Source organism: Hylobates moloch, unplaced genomic scaffold (assembly GCF_009828535.3).
Source record: "Hylobates moloch isolate HMO894 unplaced genomic scaffold, HMol_V3 SCAFFOLD_2, whole genome shotgun sequence".
Classification (NCBI taxonomy): Eukaryota; Metazoa; Chordata; class Mammalia; order Primates; family Hylobatidae; genus Hylobates; species Hylobates moloch.
This window is the reverse complement of record NW_026652277.1, coordinates 135,333,218-135,354,779: the sequence shown is the minus strand read 5'-3', so window position 1 is coordinate 135,354,779 and position 21,562 is coordinate 135,333,218. Positions and strand designations below refer to the sequence as shown.

Below are 21,562 nucleotides of genomic sequence, written 5' to 3'. Positions count from 1 at the left end.
TTATTTGCATACTATATGTTGTCACTCATTGTATTTGAAAATAGCATTAATGATGGCAATTTTTTAATGTTCCAGTACCTGAAAAGTTCAGTGGATGGCCCATTGCTCTTTTCTCACTGCATGTTGTTAAACATTTTTCTTTTGTTAGTGATTTATAGCCATTATTTGCAGAGCCTGTCAATTTTTGACAATTTTTGAGCCTTGTAACTTGCTCATACCTCTACTTCAAAGAGCAATTGGTTTTCCCACTTCAGGGTATTGAAGATATATCAAGCAGGCTTAGTTTTTAACCCCCTTAAGTTTCTATTTGAAATTATTTCCAGAAAAGAATGTGCATGTTGGTTTCTTCTTCATCTACTGCATGTGTTACAACTTTTCAAGAGTCTTGAGAATAATCATGTGGCCTTTGAAACAATTGAATTTTGAAATGCTTTAGCAGAAGTTATTTTAGAAAATAACAATACATTTTTAATATTTTTCTCATTACCCTAACCTAATCAAGTTCCAATTTGTCTTATGACTTTACCTCTTTTGAAGATATAATCTTTGGTATCTAAATGTAAAATGAACATCTTGGGTGTTACCTAGTAACAAACAGGTTAACTAAGAACCAAGAAAATTTTTTTCTGGAAATCTAGAAATGGTTAACTTCAGTTTTCTTCGTCTTATTCTTGCTTACTTCTGTTAATTTCAGGCCCAAGAGTTGGTCAGATTCATTAGGGATTTGAATCATTAAAACCCCAGTGAGTAGTAGCTTAGTATGTCTCCCACATTTCATTAATGTAGTATAAATAGCTCATTAAAGTAATTGAAAGTAGGTAATCGTCAACTAAAGTTTATTTAGCCCATAAGCAAAGAAATCTTGGTCTTCTAGGAATGCTTTTTCAAAAGTTGCATCAACTTTAAAATGTCATAAGAAAGATTTTTGTTCGTATCTCCAAACTGGTTTCTTTTGAAACAGATACTTGCCTTTTTAGGACATAGGTTCTGAAATAAAGATTTTAATAATTCCAAAATTATGTTAAAAGGAGGATTCTAGATTGAGTTTTTCGAATCCTTTAAAACTAGTATCTAGAAATTACGTTCTAATCTTTTTTTTCCCAGAAATTGAAAGAGTCTGCTAATCTTTCATCTGTTTGTCATATATATAACAAATATTTTTAATCAAAGAAGTGATAAATATATCTAGCATTTGGTAGTTGTCGTTAGTTTTAGCTTGTATGTGTGTGTGTGTGTATGTAAATATATATTTTTTTAGGATTATGGTATTTATTGACTAGTATTCAAATATATCTATTTTGATGTTGTTCAAAACAGTAGACCAAAGGAGACACATTAAATTAGTTCCAAAATATATTCCATGAATTGCTGAAAATTTGCTTAAATTTGTTTCTTAGCTTCTCAATATCCAAAATAAAAAGAGAAATAATTATGTAAAATAATCAGTGCCCATACAATAGAAACAATACTATTCATCATTTCCTCAAGAGAAACAATTTCTCTGGTGCTAAGGTAGGTTTTTATTTACGTCCTCACAAAAGGGACAAAGGTGGTATAGGGAATAATGTCTTCCACATATCGTGAACAAATGCCATGTTTTCATAGGATTTGTGGATTCTGTAAAAGCAGTTCTGCTCAGGATAAGTGCAAGTTTTCAGTGTTTAGGTGGTTTTTTTGATCTGTAAATAACAGTTAAAATGTCTATCGGGGTCCTTATTTAACTCTCAAAAGGGTTTTATCTGGCCATATAGTTTTGTGTGTGTTATAAGTTTCTTGTGGTCCTCCAAGATAAATTAGCTATAAAGTGTATATGCAAGTTCTGACAAGTCTACTTTATAGACTTGTTGCATTAAAGTTAATTAAATGTTTGGGAACAACCACCAAAATGATTATTTTTATATTAGTCCAGTTTTCTAAGTCAGTTTTAGAAGTAAATAGCAGATTCAACTATCCATTGAAGCCACTTTTACTAATATGTGATAACATGAGCTTAGAGTAGACTACTTTTCTTACTATACTCCATATCAGGGTAACCCATGGCGTGCAATTATTTTATCTAGAAGTAGTTCCAAGATGTTATGGTACTAGTTCAAAAGAACTAGATCCAGATTTTGTGTTCCATTTTATAGAGATGATACATTGTTGAACTGTAGGCTTTTGTGCATTTTCAGGAACGTGGTCTAGTGCTAACGAGTTTTTATTTTCATTAAATTATATGCTTTTAAAAATTACATAGGAAAGAGAGCTTGAGGCAAACAAAAAAGAAAAAATGAAAGAAGCACAACTTGAAGCTGAAGTGAAATTTTTGAGAAAAGAGAATGAAGCCCTTCGTAGACATATAGCTGTTCTCCAGGCTGAAGTATATGGGGCGAGACTAGCTGCCAAGTACTTGGATAAGGAACTGGCAGGAAGGTGTGTAAAAAATGGGTATTATTGTACTCTTAAGTGACAAATTGGATATTTAATGAGGTTAACTCTTATTTCTTTCCTTTTTTTTTTTTATTTTTTTTGAGATGGAAGTCTTGCTCTGTTGCCCAGGCTGGAGTGCAGTGGCATGATCTCTACTCACTGCAACCTCTGCCTCCTGGGTTCAAGCGATTCTCCTACCTCAGCCTCCTGAGTAGCTGGGATTACAGGTGCCTGCCACCACGGCCAGCTAAATTTTGTATTTTTAGTAGAGATGGGGTTTCACGATGTTGGCCAGGCTGGTCTCAAACTCCTGACCTTGTGATCCATCCACCTTGGCCTCCCAAAGTGCTGGGATTACAGGCCTGAGCCACCGCACCTGGCCGACTCTTTTTTCTTATGGTAAATGAAGCATTAATCTTTTTCCTCAGAATTATTTTACAGTTGGTTTTAACTTACTGTTGTTAAATTAATACTGACAGCATTATGTATTGCAGATCTATTTATCCATACTAAATATGTTTAGTTTACACACACAAACACTGATAGTATCTTACTGTGAAATGCTAACAACTCTGTAGAGCAGCACTTTTCAACTGTTTTGTGCCTTGAGACCAGTACAGCCAATATTCACATGCATAGCAGAACTTCCATAAGGAATTCTTTTTATGATCACTGAAACTCAGTCTTTCTTGCCCTTCAAAAAAACGTGTTGGTATTTAGTTAATGACAATGATTTTATCGTAATCATACACAGAATTCTGCTTGTATTTATTAAGTAAATTATTAACAAACTTTGGTGACTTATCATTAGTACTAAATCATTTTGTGCATATTCTTTTAATGTCACATTAAAAACATGGAACAAAGAAAAAATAATTTATATCATCTTAAAGTACAAATTTTCTAGTAACTTTTTTTTTTTTTAATTTTGTGAGATGGGGTCTCACTCTGTGACTCAGGTTGGAGTGCAGTGGTGCAATGTTGGCTCACTACAGCGTCCACCTTTCAGGCTCAAGTGATCCTCCCACCTCAGCCTTCCAAGTAGCTGAGACCACAGGCACACCACCATGCCTGGTTAATTGTTTTTAAGGTTTTGCCATGTTGCCCTGGCTGGTTCCAGTAACTTTTAACCACATTTAAAATAATCATTTTGTGAAAAGAAACTCTAATTAGAAGAAATATTTTTGTCCATTAATCTCATCTAAAAGCTAACATTTAATAGTATCTGAGTTCAATGACTGCATGCAAAGACATAAAACAGATTGACATTAATCTCATAAATTTTTTTTTAGATTTATTTGAATTAAGTATATGACTAAAGGAGTTCACATTAATTCCTTTAAAAAATTTTTTTACTGGTCTTTCTCTTGAAGATACCTGTTCTTTTCAGAGTTTTCATATTTTTTTATAGCTGAAAGACATGAAGTTCCTGAGTATTAGTTTTATCACTAATTTGGGATTCATGCAAAAGCTACTTATGTTCAGTAATTTTCCTGAATTCTCACTATAGTGAATATAATGAAAAATCACTGTACTTTTTTCCCAATATTAAGGGTCCAACAAATACAATTGCTAGGACGAGATATGAAGGGACCTGCTCATGATAAGCTTTGGAACCAATTAGAAGCTGAAATACATTTGCATCGTCACAAAACTGTGATCCGAGCCTGCAGAGGACGTAATGACTTGAAACGACCAATGCAAGCACCACCAGGCCATGTATGTTTGCTTTGCTGCTGCTTCCCACCCAGCCTCTTCTTTCTTTCTTTAATCACAATTGCTTTCCATTCTTTCCTTTATTCTATTATTGTTTGACACCTTTATTTAAAAGTGAAAATGGGATTCAACTTATTGAAAGTAGATGAAGTTTCAACACCCATAGAAATTTCAGTAGCTCTTCACAGACTTACTAATGCCCTGAGAGTGCTGCAGACAGTGAGCCATTGTTAGCAAATCCATATTGCTAGTATGTTGGATCATATTTCCAGTTTTTCCTGGATCATGATTGGGCATGCTTAAATTTGTTTTAATCTTAGCTTAGAGTGTGTGGTCATATTAATAATTTGGCAAATATTTTGGGGTAGTTCTTTAAGGGAACTTTTAGTAACTGAATCCAAATGTAGATTCTGAACTAACATTTACACCTGTTTGGTCTTGGATTAAGATGGAATTTGAGATCTGTAGCCAGTTGTCTGCTTCTGTGGCCACCATTATATAAAAGCTTATATCTGGATAAATCTTTATTGAATTTTATCATAACAGCTGCTTGATAATATAGACCTTAATATATGAAAGCATGTCTCCCAGGGGTTCACATATCTTAGTACCAGCTAATGTATGGCCTTAAATAGTAAAATAGTTTGTTGCCTCTGCAAAGATTTTTGTAAGAATAATTGGTATGTACATAGAGTTGGTGGAAGAGAAGTGGGGATAGCGATAAGCACTTATGCCATTGTTTTCTAGGACACTGGTGGTCCCCATTAACTTCTAGGTCCAGTAGATTTGGGAAATGGAGCGGTTAGGAGGAAGACAAAGTAGTTTGTATCAGATGTGTCTGAGTGATAAAAGCATGCTTGTTAAATTAGCTAAATATGAGGTTGGGGTTTTAGGTAGTGGCTGGATTATAGAAATTATTTTATACTAAATAGAGGAATTTTAACTTTAACCTGATAATCATGGAAGTTTTAAATAAAATGGCAGACTTCATAAAATTTACATTTTTTAATAGTTATTATGGTATAGTGAAGAGGACCAAGTTGGAGTCAAGGAGATATATTAGAAAGATACTATGGTCATCCAAGGAGAAAGTGATGAGGACAGGAGAAGTGGCATTTGAGAAGAAGGACAGATTTGAGAGGATTATAATCAGGAGGGCTTGATTGGTGACTAACTGCTTTTGGTTAATTAGTGGAAAAGAAGAGTCTGGGCTTTTAGTTTGAGCAACTGAGTGAGGTCTAGCATTCACTGGGAAGGGTAATAGAAGAAAAGGAAGGATTTGGGGAAAAGATGATGAGATCAGTTTTAGACAAGTAGTGTTTGAGGTGACAATGGGATGTCCAAGATACATCCAATTGGATATATGACTCTGGATTTCAGGAGAGAAATCTGATTTGAAGAAATACTAGGGAAACTATCCTTCTATTATACTTGAAACCTTGGAATTGATTAAGCCAGTTCCAAGTATATATGTAGTAAAAAGAATAGGAGGCCAAGGATAGAAACTTATGGAGTAGGAGAAGGAAAAGGATCACTAAAGGAAGGAGCCTGGGATGGAGCTGTCAGATACAGGCCATCTAGGAAAGCAGTGTAATAAAAACCAACTGAAAGAGTGGGTTTCAAGGAGGGGTTGGTGAACAGTATCAACTTTCTGCAAGTTTGAAGTAGGGTAGTGACAAAAAGTATTAATTGTGTGTAACAATATTGATTACTGGTGACCACAGAAAAGAAAATTCCAGTTGTGCATGTAGGGGCAAAACTCTAATTACAGAGACCAGAGGACTGAATGTGAGTGGCAAGGAAGCAGATATGATGAGGATGAACTTCGTGTGGAGGTTAAGGAAAGGGGGAGGATGATAGTTGCTAAGGAAGATAGTGAAGGATTGAAAGATTTTTTGTTTTGTTTTGCCTTTGCACATGATCAGTATTTTAAAACTGGAAGAGGCTTGTGATTCATTTATCTGCTGAGTAGGAAAACAGCTTAGTAGAGACAGAACGAGTAAGGGTACCAGAGAGAAGATTATTAGTGGATCAAGGCCCTTTATTTAAGAGGCAGACTCCAGAGCACCAAGGAATGTATAAGTAATTAATGGTCCAATTGGAAATTTGTTTTTCAACTCTACAACTCAGCTAAAATGAATGTATATCTTAAAGATATCCAGTGAAGGTAGACACTTTTATTTTTTGAGGATATTTGTTCCTCAATTAATTCCTGGAAATAATTTCTTTTATAATGCCCTACAATTTAAAAAGAAATGTATCAATATTTTAAACATTATTGGCAAAAGGGTGAGAACATCATCTATAAATTTTGCATCAACAGAATAGCTATTTTCATTTTTCCATTTTATCTGTTACTTTCTTAACCCTATACTGTTTATCCCTTCCAGGAAGTTAATACAGATTTCTAAAAGCAAGTTATATAGTATGAGTTTACTCTATTTGGTATGTTATTTATATGATACTACTTTTTCTTCTTTTTTCCTCCGAATAAGGATCAAGATTCCCTAAAGAAAAGCCAAGGTGTTGGTCCAATTAGAAAAGTTCTCCTCCTTAAGGAAGATCACGAAGGCCTTGGCATTTCAATTACAGTAAGAAGTAGTGCTTCCAGTATCCTTTTCTACAGTTTTCTAGTATAATCATGCTCCTTTGTTGGACATCACTGGGGAACAGAATATTCTGGATATATTTTTTAAATAACTAAAATTTATCCCCATGGGGATAAATGTTTGCTTTTGTGTAAATATTTTTTTAAGAAATAAATATTCCTAGCAACTATTAAGTGTACCTTTAGTAAGCATAGTTTAACATTTTTATTATGACTCACTTAATAGTTCTGTGCCATATACTGTGATGCCTCTAGGGGCCCTTGGGAATAGATATGGCTGTTTTCTTCTATGTTAAATGGCTTCAAATTGTATTGTTCTCTCTCGGAGTACGTGTATCTTTCTCTTGTCTCATTTATTAGCTGTCAGATTTCACTGGCTCTTGGGTCCAAATGTTATATATTCTTTTTTTAAATTCGATGCCTTTAGGAGTCATTTTGTTGTAGTCTCAGTGCTTTAATGAATAAGGTGGCTTTAATTTTCATTTGGTAATACTTAGGCACTGAGCAAGTTCATTTGTTTTTTTAGTATTGCTTAATGTAGAAATGTTTCTTATAATAAAAAGCATCTAATCTAATTTCTTGAATACTTACCTTTTTTAATGTGCTGCCTTCGAAGAGCATACATTTTAGCAGGACAAATAAGATACACACACACACCCACACACACGCAACAATGATATAAGCTAGAGAGTGATAGGTACCACATACTGCATTTTTTCAATTCTACATTGCATATATTTTCATATTTTAACTTCTCTGAAATTGAAATTTATCTTATAATCTTAAAATTATTTTTGTGGCACCTAAAATAATTGGTCTTGTCATTCATGGTGATTTAGACCTGATAAAATGTAATGGTGCTATGGAGTACTAACACATAATTTTTTTTTGTTTGTTTTTTTTTTTTTTTTTTTTGAGACGAACTCTCGCTCTGTCGCCCAGGCTGGAGTGCAGTGGCGCAATCTTGGCTCACTGCAAGCTCCGCCTGCCGGGTTCACGCCATTCTCCTGCCTCAGCGTCTCCGAGTAGCTGGGACTACAGGCGCCTGCCACCACGCCCAGCTAATTTAAGTTTTTTTCATTTAAGAATTTAGCCAATTTCTGTTCAATACTCTTTGATAATTTTTACCATTACTTAAGTAGCAAATAAAATTTTACCCAGCATTTATAGAGCCAGCATAGTTGTTTAATGAAATATATTTTTAAGAAAATATTTTATCTCTAGATTAATCTGTAACTGTACCTTACAAAGAATACTTTAATTTACTCCCCTTTGTTGTCGTTGTTAGGGTGGGAAAGAACATGGTGTTCCAATCCTCATCTCTGAGATCCATCCGGGGCAACCTGCTGATAGATGCGGAGGGCTGCACGTTGGGGATGCTATTTTGGCAGTCAACGGAGTTAACCTAAGGGACACAAAGCATAAAGAAGCTGTAACCATTCTTTCTCAGCAGGTAAATTCCCTTCATATAATTAGAACTGGATCTATCAATTGGTTATGAATCTATTGAACACTGTATACTTCCCTATGAAGTTTCTAAAGTAGTAAAGTGTTTACACATAGTTCTTGTTTCCTTTGATTTAATGCTTTTATAGATGACATTCAGTCAGATTTACTGAAAATGGACCATTCCATTTTGTTTACTTCATAACTTTGAGCAAGTTACTTAAGTCCTCTCTCCCTCAGTGTCCTCACCCGTGTGGGAGGGATTGAAAGAAAGCTATGAGGATTAAGTATGTTAATACATATAAAGTACTCAGAACAGGACCTGAGACTGAAAAAACAACCTCTTTAATGCCTAGAACACTATATATAAGGTATTACAGAAAAGACAGTGCTAGAAGTAGATTGATTTTAGTCATGGAATATTAAAATTGAAATCACACATAGAAACTATCTAGCCCAACTCTCTTTCTTCAAATGAGTAAACTAAAGTTCTTAGAGGTGAAAGGATTTACTCAAAGTTGCCGAGCAAATAAATTATAGAATTGAGATTCATATTCAGGAGTCATATTTGTCATACAGTTGTACTTAAAATGTTTTTTTATTTTGTTTATTTCTTTCAAGAATAGAGTTGAGGGAATTAGAGGCATTGGTAGTACATTGAGATGTTTCTTGGGTTATCAGTGTGGTATGCCTCTGTAGAATTGAATCTCAGAGTTGAAAGTGAATATAGTTCATTGGTTCAATTCTATATGATGCATAAATCTTTGCAACATCACTACTTCAATAATTATATTACAGGGAAGACTTGCAGATATCAACCAGTCCATTCCAGTGTTATACAGTACTGATTTTTAGAAAGCTTTTTCTCATATTAAGCCTGAAATCTATGTCTCCATGACAGCTACTCATATATCTAATTCTGTCATCTAAAACTTTGCTGAAGACCACTGCATCATCTGTCTCTTTCTGCAAAATGGTATTTTTAAAGCATTAGCTGACAAGAGAGATCTAAGAATGCTACGCTATTCTCTTAAGTTAGTGTTTTATCAATCCATCTTGACTGTCATCCAGTAGCAAAAGAGTGGGATAACTGGTGAAGGAGCTATCAATGGGCAGTCATAAGTTTTAAGGAAATGCTAACTAAGCACATATTAAAATTCTGAGGTATAACAAACTGCTGGGAAAGAAGAGCACCAAAGAGACTAACTTAGTGAGTAGCAGTCAAAAATGGCGTGTTTTCTTTTGAGCAAAGGCAAGCCATAATTTTCAGAATTGCCAACACCACACTTATATGTAGTGGTTGGAGTCTCTTATTAAATGACAATTATAGCTTGGAATTTTTTTTTTAACATAAAATGATCTGTAACTTTTTTTTTCTTTTTTGGAGCCAGGATCTCACTCTGTCACCCAGGCTGGAGTGCAGTGGCACAATCACGGATCACTGCAGCCTCAACCTCCCAGGCTCAAACAGATCCTCCGACCTCAGCCCCCCAAGTAGCTAAGACTACAGATGCCTGCCACCATGGCCAGCTAATTTTTTTTTTTTTTTTGTAGAGATGGGTTTTGCCATGTTGCCCAGGCTGGTCTCAAATTCCTGAGCTCAAGCGATCCACCTGCCTCAGCCTCCCAAAGTGCTGGGATTACAGGTGTAAGCCACTGTGCCTGGCATGATCTGTAACTTTTTACTTGAATGTTTCATTGTTAAAGAATGACAGTACAAATATTACACAGTTAGTCTAGCATAATATAAAGATTAAGGACTTCAGAGTCAAACTTTTGTCTTTCTTTATTCTTGTTCATTATGTAGGGAAAGTTATCTGCTTTCTCCAGGACTCACTCAGCTTTCTCATTCATGTAAAAGAGACTATAATAGCATTATTCTGAGGATTGAAGGCTATAATTTATAGTAAATATATAAATATAGTAATTACTATTAGTACAAGACAGAATACCTTGATTAACACTATGTCTATGTCTGGTACTCAGTGTAAGTTCTTACTCAAGACCTATTGAATAAGAAACAAAAAATCATTTTGTAGGAGTTTCTTGAATTAGTTAAGGAAAGATTTATATGATGTCCTTATGGCAGTGTACAAAAATCATTTTGTAGGGGTTTCTTGAATTAGTTAAGGAAAGGTTCGTATGATATCCTTATTTAATATCTGACTATTTAGATGTATTTGCTGAATTGCTGTGTGCAGTACAAAATAGCAAATAACTTTAAAACCGAATACTTGTTCCAAAATGCTGTAAATTTAATAATTAAGCATCCTCTTAAATTTTAGATCTATTAGCAAAAAGATTATGGTCAATAGAAAGAGCTACTATAATGTTTAAAGGAACTATAGAGAGGATTCACGAGGCTGATCTAGACATGATGGCCTCACTACCTCTTTAGATTCTAGAATTTTATTATTTGTTTTCTGGAAATCAGCTATCTCTTAGATCTCTCTACCCCTAAGCCTTCCCACAAAGAATTTGGAAATCCTTTTTAAATTACAATTACAATAACTTGACTTTCTCATTTTCATTTCCTGTTTTAGAGAGGAGAGATTGAATTTGAAGTAGTTTATGTGGCTCCTGAAGTGGATTCTGATGATGAAAACGTAGAGTATGAAGATGAGAGTGGACATCGTTACCGTTTGTACCTTGATGAGTTAGAAGGAGGTGGTAACCCTGGTGCTAGTTGCAAAGACACAAGTGGGGAAATCAAAGTATTACAAGGTAAAAATCACTCTAAAAATTATTAACATATTCATTATTATTAAATGTTTAAAATGTGAAGCCCTCAGAATTTCTTCAGTAAAACTGTTTTAATTGTGAGGAAATCAAAGGAATGAAGAGCTTTCCCCTTGTTTATTGTTTTATTGTACACTTGCTAACAGTTTATTTACCATATATGTTATTCTATATTCATCTTGGACTGTTAAGACAAGTACATTACCAGTTACTCTACTGCAAGTGATCCTTGAAAAATAAATAAAATTTTTTCTAGACTCTGAAACAAAGACCAACATACTATTTTCAGTAGATCTATCTTGTAGACTACATTGTCTCTCTGTCTTGATGCAAATTCATTGCTCACAATTAATTTTAAGCTAATTATGAGTAAGTATGAAGTATACTGTCAACCTTATGATTGCTATTAGAATCAACTTATATTATCTTGGGGATGTTTGGTTTAGTTCCTTTGCTATCATTTACACATATTTTAAGGAAAAACTCTAGCACTTCCTTTTACATAGGGCAGTGGTCCTCAAATTGTGATCTGTGGATCTCTGAGGGTCTCTGAGATATTTTAGCAGAGTTCATGAGGTCAAAGCTTTTCAAAATAATACTAAGACATCATTTGTCTTTTTTTGCTATGTTGGTATTTGCATTGATGGTATTGGGTTGATGCAAAAGCAGTTGGGGTAAAACTGCTGGTGCCTTAGCACTAATCAAGGCAGTGTTGCTAATACTCGTAACTGTACTAGTAATCATTGTTTTCTTCCTTGCCATCCATTCATAGTAAAAGAAGAAGAAGAAGATAACAATTTTGCTTAAAAATATCTTTGATGAAATGGCAGTAACAGTTAATTTTTAAATATTGACCTTTGAGTACCTGTGTTTTTAATATTCTTTGTGATGAGATGGGAAGTATGCATATGTGATGAGATAGGAAGTATGCAGCATTACTCTGCATACTGAACAAAGATGCTGGTCTCAAGGGAAAGTACATAAGTGACTGAACTAGCCATTTTTCTTCATGGAAGACAATTTTTACTTGAAAGAATGACTAACAAAGTATGGGTTTTCAGACTATTTGGAAGCCATTTTCTTAAAAATGAACAAAGTCCAACACTTCAAGAAAGACAACTGATAATATTTATTGCCAGTGATAAAATGTGAGCTCTCAAGTGAAAGTTAGAACTTTGTAAAACATACATTGATCACCATGAGCTTGACAGCTTCCTAACACTTAAGCTTTTCTGATGAGATTGATGATGATATTAATGAATGTGATTTTTTGATACAGTGAAGTGAAATGTGTCAACTTTTGGAATTGCTACATAACTTCATGGTCCAATATTTTTCAAATCACCAGTAAATGATGTTATAAAATTTTGCATGGGTAAAAGATCCATTCAAAATGCAAGATAGGCACATGGATTTTAATATAACAGAGTGTGAAAAGTTCACTGATAAGGTTTCAAATTCCACATTGTCAAATTTTTGTATAATATCAGAGAACAATACTGACAGTTATCTGAAAAGGCTATTAAAATACTCTTCCATTTAGCAACTACATATCTGTGTGAGTCTGAACTTTCTTCATATACTTGTAACAGATTGAATGAAAGCAGATATATGAAAATACAGCTATCATCTATAAAGCCATTGAAGAGATTTGTAAAATTGTAAAATAATGCTACTCTTCTAACTAGAATTTTTTTGTTTGGAACATAGTTATTTGTCATTAGACAAATGTTATTTATATTAACATTCTGGATTTATTGTCATTTTTAACAAATAAATGAATTTTTTTTTAGATTTTTCAGTTTTGCTTACTAATATGGGAAACATCAGTAGCTATAATCCACATAAATAGAAGCTTCTTGAAGTCCTCAATGCTTAGTATAAAGGCCTCCTGAGACCAAAATGTTGAATTCCTGGCATGGAGTTTTATGGTGAACTGATAAACTGTTGCACTTTTGATAAACTTGTGTGTTGTAAACTGTCTGCACAAAGATAGCAGTAGCAGTTACTGTTTTCACTGTGCATCTTGAGCAAAACTATTGTGGCAATATGTCAAAACCTCACACTGTTGGGCTGCTTTCCATATGGTTTCATTGTATTTCACACTTCTTATTGTTTTCTGTCGGGATTAGAAGGCCTGTCTCTTCCTTTTTTTGTAACTGTGGCTAGAAGGCTTCTCTGTCACTTATGCAAATTGCAGACACTTAAAATGTGACTCAAATAACTAAAAATTTGTGTGTATATATTACTTTTAACTGACTCACTTAAAAAAAGTATCTATTGGTTATTGTTTCACACACATCTATACTTTATAGCTCAATAAATAGGTGATATAGTCAACACTTATTTATTTATAAGCCTGTTATTTATTTTATGGATGATCAGAATTCATTTTAAATTTTAGCTAGACATCATCTTGCCAACAAATTACATTTTAAGGAATTAACTAGTATATGCCTCAGTTAACTGATGTTAATATAATATGAAAGCAACAATGAAAAATAAAAATATAATTCACAGTTCAGTAGATATTTATATAAGTAGAATTGACTGAATTTTACAATTATATATATTACTTCTAAGTCTTACAGACAACTTGATGGTGGCTCATGCCTGTAATTCCAGCACTTTGGGAGGCCAAGGCAGGAGGATCCCTTGAAGCCAGGAGTTACCAACCTGGGCAACATAGTGAACCCTGTCTCTTCAAACAAATTCTTAAAATATAGCTGGACATGGTGGCACATGCTTGTAGCTCCAGCTACTCAGGAGGCTGAGGTGGGAGGATTGCTTGAGCCTAGGAGGTCAAGGCAGCAGTGAGCTGTAATCATGCCACTGCAATCCAGCCTGGGCAATAGAGTGAGACCCTATCTCAGAAAAAAGAAAAAAAAAAGGAAAAGAAAACTTGATAGGAAACTTAATACAATTTTTAGATAAGTCCAATATAGTATTTTTAAATCTGTATAATATTCGATACCTGCCATAAGGGGGAAGAATTCCCCTGTTAGGAATTACTGATTTGATTAATATAAGGCATTGTTTTTGCCTCAGATTACTAAAGTTAATTACAGTGGGCATTCCTTTGTTTTTCACTCAATAAACTTACACAACTAACTTTTTTTTTTTTAATTTTTTTAATTGAGACAGAGTTTCACTCTGTCGCCCAGGCTGGAGTGCAGTGGTACAATCTCAGCTCACGGCACCCTCCTCTTCCTGGCTTCAAGTGATTCTCCTGCCTCAGTCTCCCAAATAGCTGGGATTACAGGCATGTGCCACCATGCCCGTCTAATTTTTGTATTTTTAATAGAGACGTGGTTTCACCACGTTGGCCAGGCTGGTCTCGAACCCCTAACCTCAGGTTATCCACCCACCTTGGCCTCTCAAAGTGCTGGGATTACAGGCGTGAGCCACTGTACCTGGCCAAAACTAACTTTTTAAACCAGAAAGTATCTGCTTTTTTTTTCTCCTTTCTTTCAGGATTTAATAAGAAGGCAGTAACTGACACACATGAAAATGGAGACCTGGGCACTGCAAGTGAAACTCCACTAGATGATGGTGCTTCAAAATTAGATGATCTGCACACTCTGTATCATAAAAAATCTTATTAAATTGACCATATCTCCAGACAAGATTGTTAATCAGACTATTCTGAATTTGGGGCACTGGGGAAGATGGTGACAAAGACTACAAAATCTGGGGAGGCTGTTTGTTGCCTAACTGAAAGGCTGGTACCTCAGGGCTTCATGTGAACAATTCTAAATGCATAAAACACCCTGTTTTCTGTGGTAGACCATAATTAGCTATTGCATGTAAAGCAATTTTGATTTTCTTGAACTTGTAAGCACCAAAGCATGTGTTTCCCAAAGGGGTATTACTGGGCTCTTAAGTACCAAATGAAACCCTAGTGTTTTATTTGCTTCCTTTTCCCTTTAGTAGGAGGACAGTGCTAACTGGAATTTTATAAGGAGTACCCTTTAAAATACAGAGAGTAAGTGAATTCATATTTTATATTCTAGAATGTTAACTGTGGTGTTTCAGAAGACAGAGCTTGACTCAATGAATTGTAGAAATATATGCTTGACTTAATTTTTGTAACTGAAAGAAAGGCTTTAGACGTAAAAAAATTTATTGTGCATCCTGAAATCTAAACCAATTATTAATGATCATTTATTGTAATGAGTTTGCATTTCAGCTTTATTCAATGCAGTACGAAATAGTTTTCTTTAAGCAGTCCTTTATCAATCAATGCTGCACTAGAAATAGATTCTCAAAAGTTACTAAACATTTTACTTTTTTTGTTTTTTAAAAGAAATGCAGATGAGTGTAAAACATCTGTTCTCAATTATGTTGATCTGTGTGCACAGTACTGGAGCATTTACCCATTCATGTTGAGTCTCAAATGCTTGTTTTCTGGGGTCCACAAAAGACAGTTTTATACATTTTGAGTTGTTCATAAAGTTTGTCTTGTGATCGTCCTGGCACTTAAAGATAAATTTTTCTGGTAGTAAAAGTTCAGATTTATTACTATGTCATGAAACACAGTACATTCATTCAAATCAAACATCAGTTTTCTAAGTAAATGATTTCCAATCATCTAAAAGGTGGGCAAGATGAGATAAAGACATTTTGATACAGTAATTGTTTTGGTTGGGTTTTCATGTCAGTTTATGTTTGACTGAAGCTCTCTTCATATGCAGGTTTATAAATTTATTAGGTCTCTTGTCCCATGATTAAACATGGAGTGCCTCCTCTCTGATTTAATATTCTTCAGGTCATTGTAACCTGCTAGGCAAAGTCAAAACATTGCATTAAAGAGGTGATAGTTTTGCTAATATCACTGTTTTAAAGGATGTACAGTTAAAGGAATATTAAGTGAGAGAAAGCCTACAAGGCTTTTAGAGTATTATGATTATCTTCATTTCTGGTATTCAGATGTTATGTGATAAAACACATTTTTTTTTGTCTTTCCCAGATACACTATATATTTGTTCAAGGGTAAATCTATGAAATGTATATACTTTATTTTGTAGTTTTGCTATTTATAAATTTAATGTTTTAACTGTTGCTCATTTATGGTTTGTTTTGGGTGGTGTTGTTCATCTGTATATCACCATGTTAATTTGTAATAGAAGTGCACTTCATAGTGTATATTGTTACTGACATTAAAATACTTTATAGCATTGTCTCTGAGCAAAAGCTGGTATTTAATTGTACAAATGAATAAGCAAGTCACATGTTATTGTTTGCTCTTGACAGGGTAGGCCTCTTAAAAGAAAAAAAAACAACTTATTTTTTTCTTATGAATCCCCTATGCCAAACACATACCTTCCATGCATGACATGAGATCTGCAAACTGGATTTTAGCCACCGTATTTATTTAGTCAAAAAAATTGTCCATTGTAGCAGACCCGAAAACCTTTTTGCTGTGACATGAAACCATGTTATTCTTATCTTCTTAAAACAGCCTGGGATGGAATGGCCATGGCATTTTTTTCAGAGAACATCCTTTATCTGCTATGACTGAATCCTTTGGAAATGTAAGCTATAATAACCCTTTGATTTTCAAGAACTACCGAATAAGCGTATGAAGAGGTGGTTTTTTAAAACTTCAAGTTGGAATTTTTATGAGGTTACTGTGTAATTTGAAGAATTGTATGAGATTGTTATGATATAAATTCCTTTTAAGGACTGATAAATAGAATGAAAAGTTTCCAGGTAGTTGAAAACTCCACAGGTCAGTTTCCTTTTCATTCCTGCTTCACTGTGGTTTGTAAGCCTACGGGAGAGCATCGTTGCTCAGATGCTACTGTGAGCTTCCTGTCCGGTGTTAGAAAGTAACTAGTTAAAAGTTCATTTTAGAATGTATGGTTTTTGGGGATGAACTAAGAATTAGTTATTAGTTCCAAAGGACTGAGAACGAATTTTAATATTTTCACATTTGTAGGAAAGAAATTCATATGTTCCTGAAACTTCTAGGACAAAACCAAACAAGTAAGGAGGGAAATGTTGCAAAGCCATTTCATCGAGAAAGGGACAGAAGGAGAAATACACACATGTATACACAAACAGAATGGTTGAGAAAATATTTTAATAGAAAGTGAGGGTTGTATGTGTGCGTGTATATATTTACACTTAACCTCTAAAATTCTCTTCTACAGTATCTCTATTATGAATATGATGGAAAAGCAACATTTTGGTGGTGAGACTATTGTTAAAATAAATTTGAGAAAGATGAAAATTTTGTGAGTCTTGATAATTACAAGTCAACAGCTATCGAAAGTTAGCACAACTTGTCTGTGGTGCTGTTTTTCTCCCCACCACAGTGGACTTATGCTGTTTTCATGTTTAGAAACAAAAAGGTTTAATGTGATTCATGTGTAAGATGCACAGTATTTGACAACCTGATTATGTAATCCCTATTCCATCTATCCAGTCTTACACTTATGGTTGGCCTCAAATCTACTACATTTATGATACTGTAGTATATCTAGTTGAGTTTAATATTTTTTTATTAGCCTGTAAATAAAGATGGCATCTTCTACATTAAAGTGATATTGATCTCATTTTTTTAAATAAACATTTTGTTTCCTTGACATTAAATATTTTGGCTTATTATTTATTTCTAGTACTTCTATTATTTGTACCAACATGTCATAAAGTCTGTGCAAAGGACTTGGCTTAATTTTGTGTTATAAATATCGCCAGCTGTTGTTATCTATGAGGAAAACATTGATAAAAGTTAGAAAATCAATCCTGTTTTTAAGATACTATTTAAAAGGATATTCTTCCATTTTGACATCTAAGTATATATAATTTAGAAGTTCCTAAGTTATATGTAAAATAATATTTGGAAAATACTTGTAAATGAATTACTTGAATTATGAACATTTAGAAATGTTATGAACATTAGAAACACATTTTTGTCACTGACTAACCTTGATTTAGTGCTAATACATATATGCTTTCTATGTGTTGATTTAAGCTCCCAATTCACCAAGTGATTTGAAAAGAAGTCTTTTCCTCAGAATACAACCCCATAGGATATTGGTCAATTTATGAATTTTTTTTGGTCAGTTTATGAAATTTTAAAGAGAACTTGCATTTTCATTGTTAATCAGTATTTTATTTTAGGTGGTTTTATAACTGTAACCTTAAAAAAAAACTTTAAAAGTATTGCAAATTACCGTATACTGTTGGCGCTGAATATTTAATAATGAACCTTTTTCAGGTGTGTTTTGAGAGCTATAACCACCATGGCGGCAGCCATGAGAATGCATCTGTCAGTTCTCGTGCAGGAGGGAGCATAGCTTACTGAAGGCTCAGCTGCTGTGGTCTGAAATCCATCCCTGTGTACATGGTGAGGCTATGCTTCTCCACGCTGCTGCCAGTCAATGACTGATTATGACAGGGATATTATATGATGACTCCTCAACTTTAGCTGGAGCACTCCATGATGGTCTTGCCAAACTCCCTTAGGATTACATTGTAGTCCAAGTTGCTTTCACCCAACCTTCCTTCCTCCTTTCATTCACCTTGGGTCTTCACTCCATTGTGATCTCATTGCCTTCCAGCCTCCCATCAGCTCCAGCTCCCTACCTGTTTTTCCTCACTGGCATTGCCCTTAATAAATCCATGGCACAGCAGATCCCTTTTTGGTGTTGGTGTCTGCTTCTTAGAGAGGCTAGACTAACACAAGTGACCATGAGTGAGATTTGAGGAAACAGGTAATAAGATGGGCATTAGGAACCCACCCAAAGGGTAAAGACAATGACGTCTGGTTGGTAAGTGTGGTTTATCTAGTCCTTGGCACAAAATCATGGCTCAGTGGCTATTTCACAAATGGTGTGCAGAAAAGAGTTAACAGAACAGGCCTGAACCTGTTGGCTTTAGGTCTGCTTGCAAGGTTGGAACTTGGCTAGCATCCAGCAACTTGGATATCAGGAGTATTCCCATTATCCCCTTGCTGGTAAGTATGGTTTACTGTGCCTGAAATATTTGTACAAACAATAGGATTTTTGTTGAACACTTACTTTCCTCTGGGAATCTAGAATTTTGGTACATGCTACGCAGAGGTTACCTACACTGACTCCCCTAAAACCTTGACTCCTAGGTTCAGTCAGGCAAGCTTCCTAGGTGGACAACACTTGATGTATTGTTACACGTTATTGCTAGAGGAATTAAGCATGTCCTGTGTGACTCCATTGGGAAATGAATCTTGGAGCTTGTACCTGATTTTCTTGGGACTTTGCCCATATGCCTTTTCCCTTTCCTCATTTTGCTTTGTATTCTCTGTAATAAATCATAATTGTGAATAAAACTTTTTGCTTAGTCTGATGAGTCCTAGCAAACCACTCAACTTGGGGGGAGTTTTGGAGAATTGGGACACAGATAGTAGCTTATGGAGAGGAGAACTCTCCAGGAGGGTCAATGATGCAGACATTTGAAAAATATGGGGAGAACAACATCTACAAGAATAGCAGAGTTGGCCGGTTACAGCAGGATTGTATTGATGACCTACAGAAATGGATGGGGTGGGGTGGCTCCCAAGGAGGCCTTACCTCCTACAATGGAGGGATTGAAACAGCTGAGCTTCAGGCTGAACACCTAAGTGTTAGAGTTGCTGAGTTTCAGACACTTGAATGTTCAGCCAAACCCCTTCTGTTTTGTAAAAGTCAAGGCCCTGGTGAGGAAAACCTAGAACCATGGGGAGATCTGGATGGATGCACCTGAGAGGCTTTGCAGTCTCTACTGGACCGTTGGTCTTAAGAAGTAGCCCATGCTTCTCTAATAAGACCTTGTACCTTGTCTATGCTCCAAGATGTTACGGAGGCTGCTACCAACCACATCCCTAAGGCAATACCTGCCCCTACCTAGTCTGCTGCCAGGCCTGTAACTAGGGCTAAATCCTAGTAAAGCCAGGATGGGAGATGTGCTGAGCCTGATAAAGGAGAGAAGAAACTACACAAAAAGTGTAAGAATTAGCTAGCATATTCTGGCAAAAGCCAAAGGAGTACTCCTAGAATTGAATTTTGTAATATATATATTATATTTTTTTTTTTTTTTTTGAGATGGATTTCACCTTGAATGGTGCAATCTTGGCTCACTGCAACTTCCACCTTCTGGGTTCAAGTGATTCTTCTGCCTCAGCCTCACAAGTAGCTGGGATTACAGGTGCCTGTATTTTTAGTAGAGACGGTGTTTCACCATGTTGGCCAGGCTGGTCTTGAACTTTCTGACCTCAGGTGATCCACCGCCTCCCAAAGTGCTGGGATTACAGGCATGAGCCACCGCACCCAGTCTAGAATTGAATTTTGAGAGTGCTTGATCAGGGTCTAAACTCATTAAAAGAAAGAACTGAAATTGGAAAACATTTGATTTAAATTGGAAAAAATCCAGCAATATGTTGTTTAAAAGGAACATACCTAAAACATAAGGACATAAAATATTTGAAAGTGAAAGGAGAAAGAATATACACTGGGCATACTTTCTCCAAAAGAACATGGATACAGTTACATTTTTTAAAAACGGACTTTAAGAAAAAAATCATTAGGGATAAAGGTTACTTAAATTCTTAAAGAATCAATTTGCTACAATGTTAAATCTATCATCATAGTGGGAGATTGCAACAAAACTTTCAGGGAAATTAGGAAAGAAGGAAGATTTGAACAACAAGCTTGATTTAAAGTTTTAAGAGGGCATTTGGTTGTAAAAGAAATACCTCTGGCATCTAAGTAAGAAGATAAAAAGTGAGCAAAAAACAGATTTTTCAAAAGAAAACATACAAGTGGACGATAAACATGAAAAAAATGTTCAACATCACTAATCAGAGAAATGCAAATTGAAACCACAATGAGATACCATCTTACACGAATCGGAGTGGCCATTATTAAAAAGTCAAGAAACAGATGTTGGGGAGGCTACAGAGTAAAGGGAGCACTTACACTGTTGGTGGGAATGTAAATTAGTACAACCTTTATGGAAAACAGTACAGAGATTTCTCAAAGAACTAAAAATAGAACTACCATTTGATCCAGCAATCCCACTACTGGGCATATACCCAAAGAAAGAAATTATATTGAAAAGATACTGGCACTCGTATGTTTATCACAGCACTATTCACAATAGCAAAGATATGTATGGAATCAACCTAAGTGTCCATCAATGGATGACTGGATAAAGAAAATGTGGTAAATATATACCATTGAATACTATTCAGCCATGAAAAAAAAGAATGAAATCATGTCTTGCAGCAACATGGATGGAACTGAAGACCATTATCTTAAGTGAACTAACTCAGAAACAAAGTTTAATACCACATGTTCTCACTTATAACTGGGAGCTAAATAAAGGGTACGCATGGACTTATATAGAGTGGAATAATGGACGTTGGAGACTACAGAAGATAGGAGGGTGGGAGGAGGGCGAGGGTTGAAAAATTACCTCTTGGGTATAATGTTCAGTATTCAGGTGATAGTTACACTAAAAGCCCAAACTCCACCACTACGCAATATATGCATGTACGAAACCTGCACTTCTACCCCCTAAACGTATAAAAATAAAAATATATTTTAAAAAAGGAAGATAGGTAATGGACTATAACAAGGAAAATTAGATAAAATATAGGCCGACACTAAAACTTGGATTCTA

The 21,562-nt window shown here is 35.0% G+C and overlaps 1 protein-coding gene across 2 annotated transcripts in view; it reads left to right on the top strand.

Moving 5' to 3' along the window:
• The window catches only part of GOPC (golgi associated PDZ and coiled-coil motif containing), a 42,376-nt gene extending 24,861 nt beyond the window's left edge, over nt 1-17,515 (top strand). For both annotated transcript variants that reach the window (XM_032157699.2, XM_032157691.2), the window contains 6 exons: nt 2,237-2,412; nt 3,963-4,128; nt 6,621-6,716; nt 8,022-8,186; nt 10,723-10,903; nt 14,393-17,515. In XM_032157699.2, coding sequence (XP_032013590.1) covers nt 2,237-2,412; nt 3,963-4,128; nt 6,621-6,716; nt 8,022-8,186; nt 10,723-10,903; nt 14,393-14,523 — 915 coding nt within the window. In that variant the 3' untranslated portion in view covers nt 14,524-17,515. The remainder of the gene's footprint in view (nt 1-2,236; nt 2,413-3,962; nt 4,129-6,620; nt 6,717-8,021; nt 8,187-10,722; nt 10,904-14,392) is intronic.
• The last annotated feature ends 4,047 nt before the right edge of the window (nt 17,516-21,562 follow it).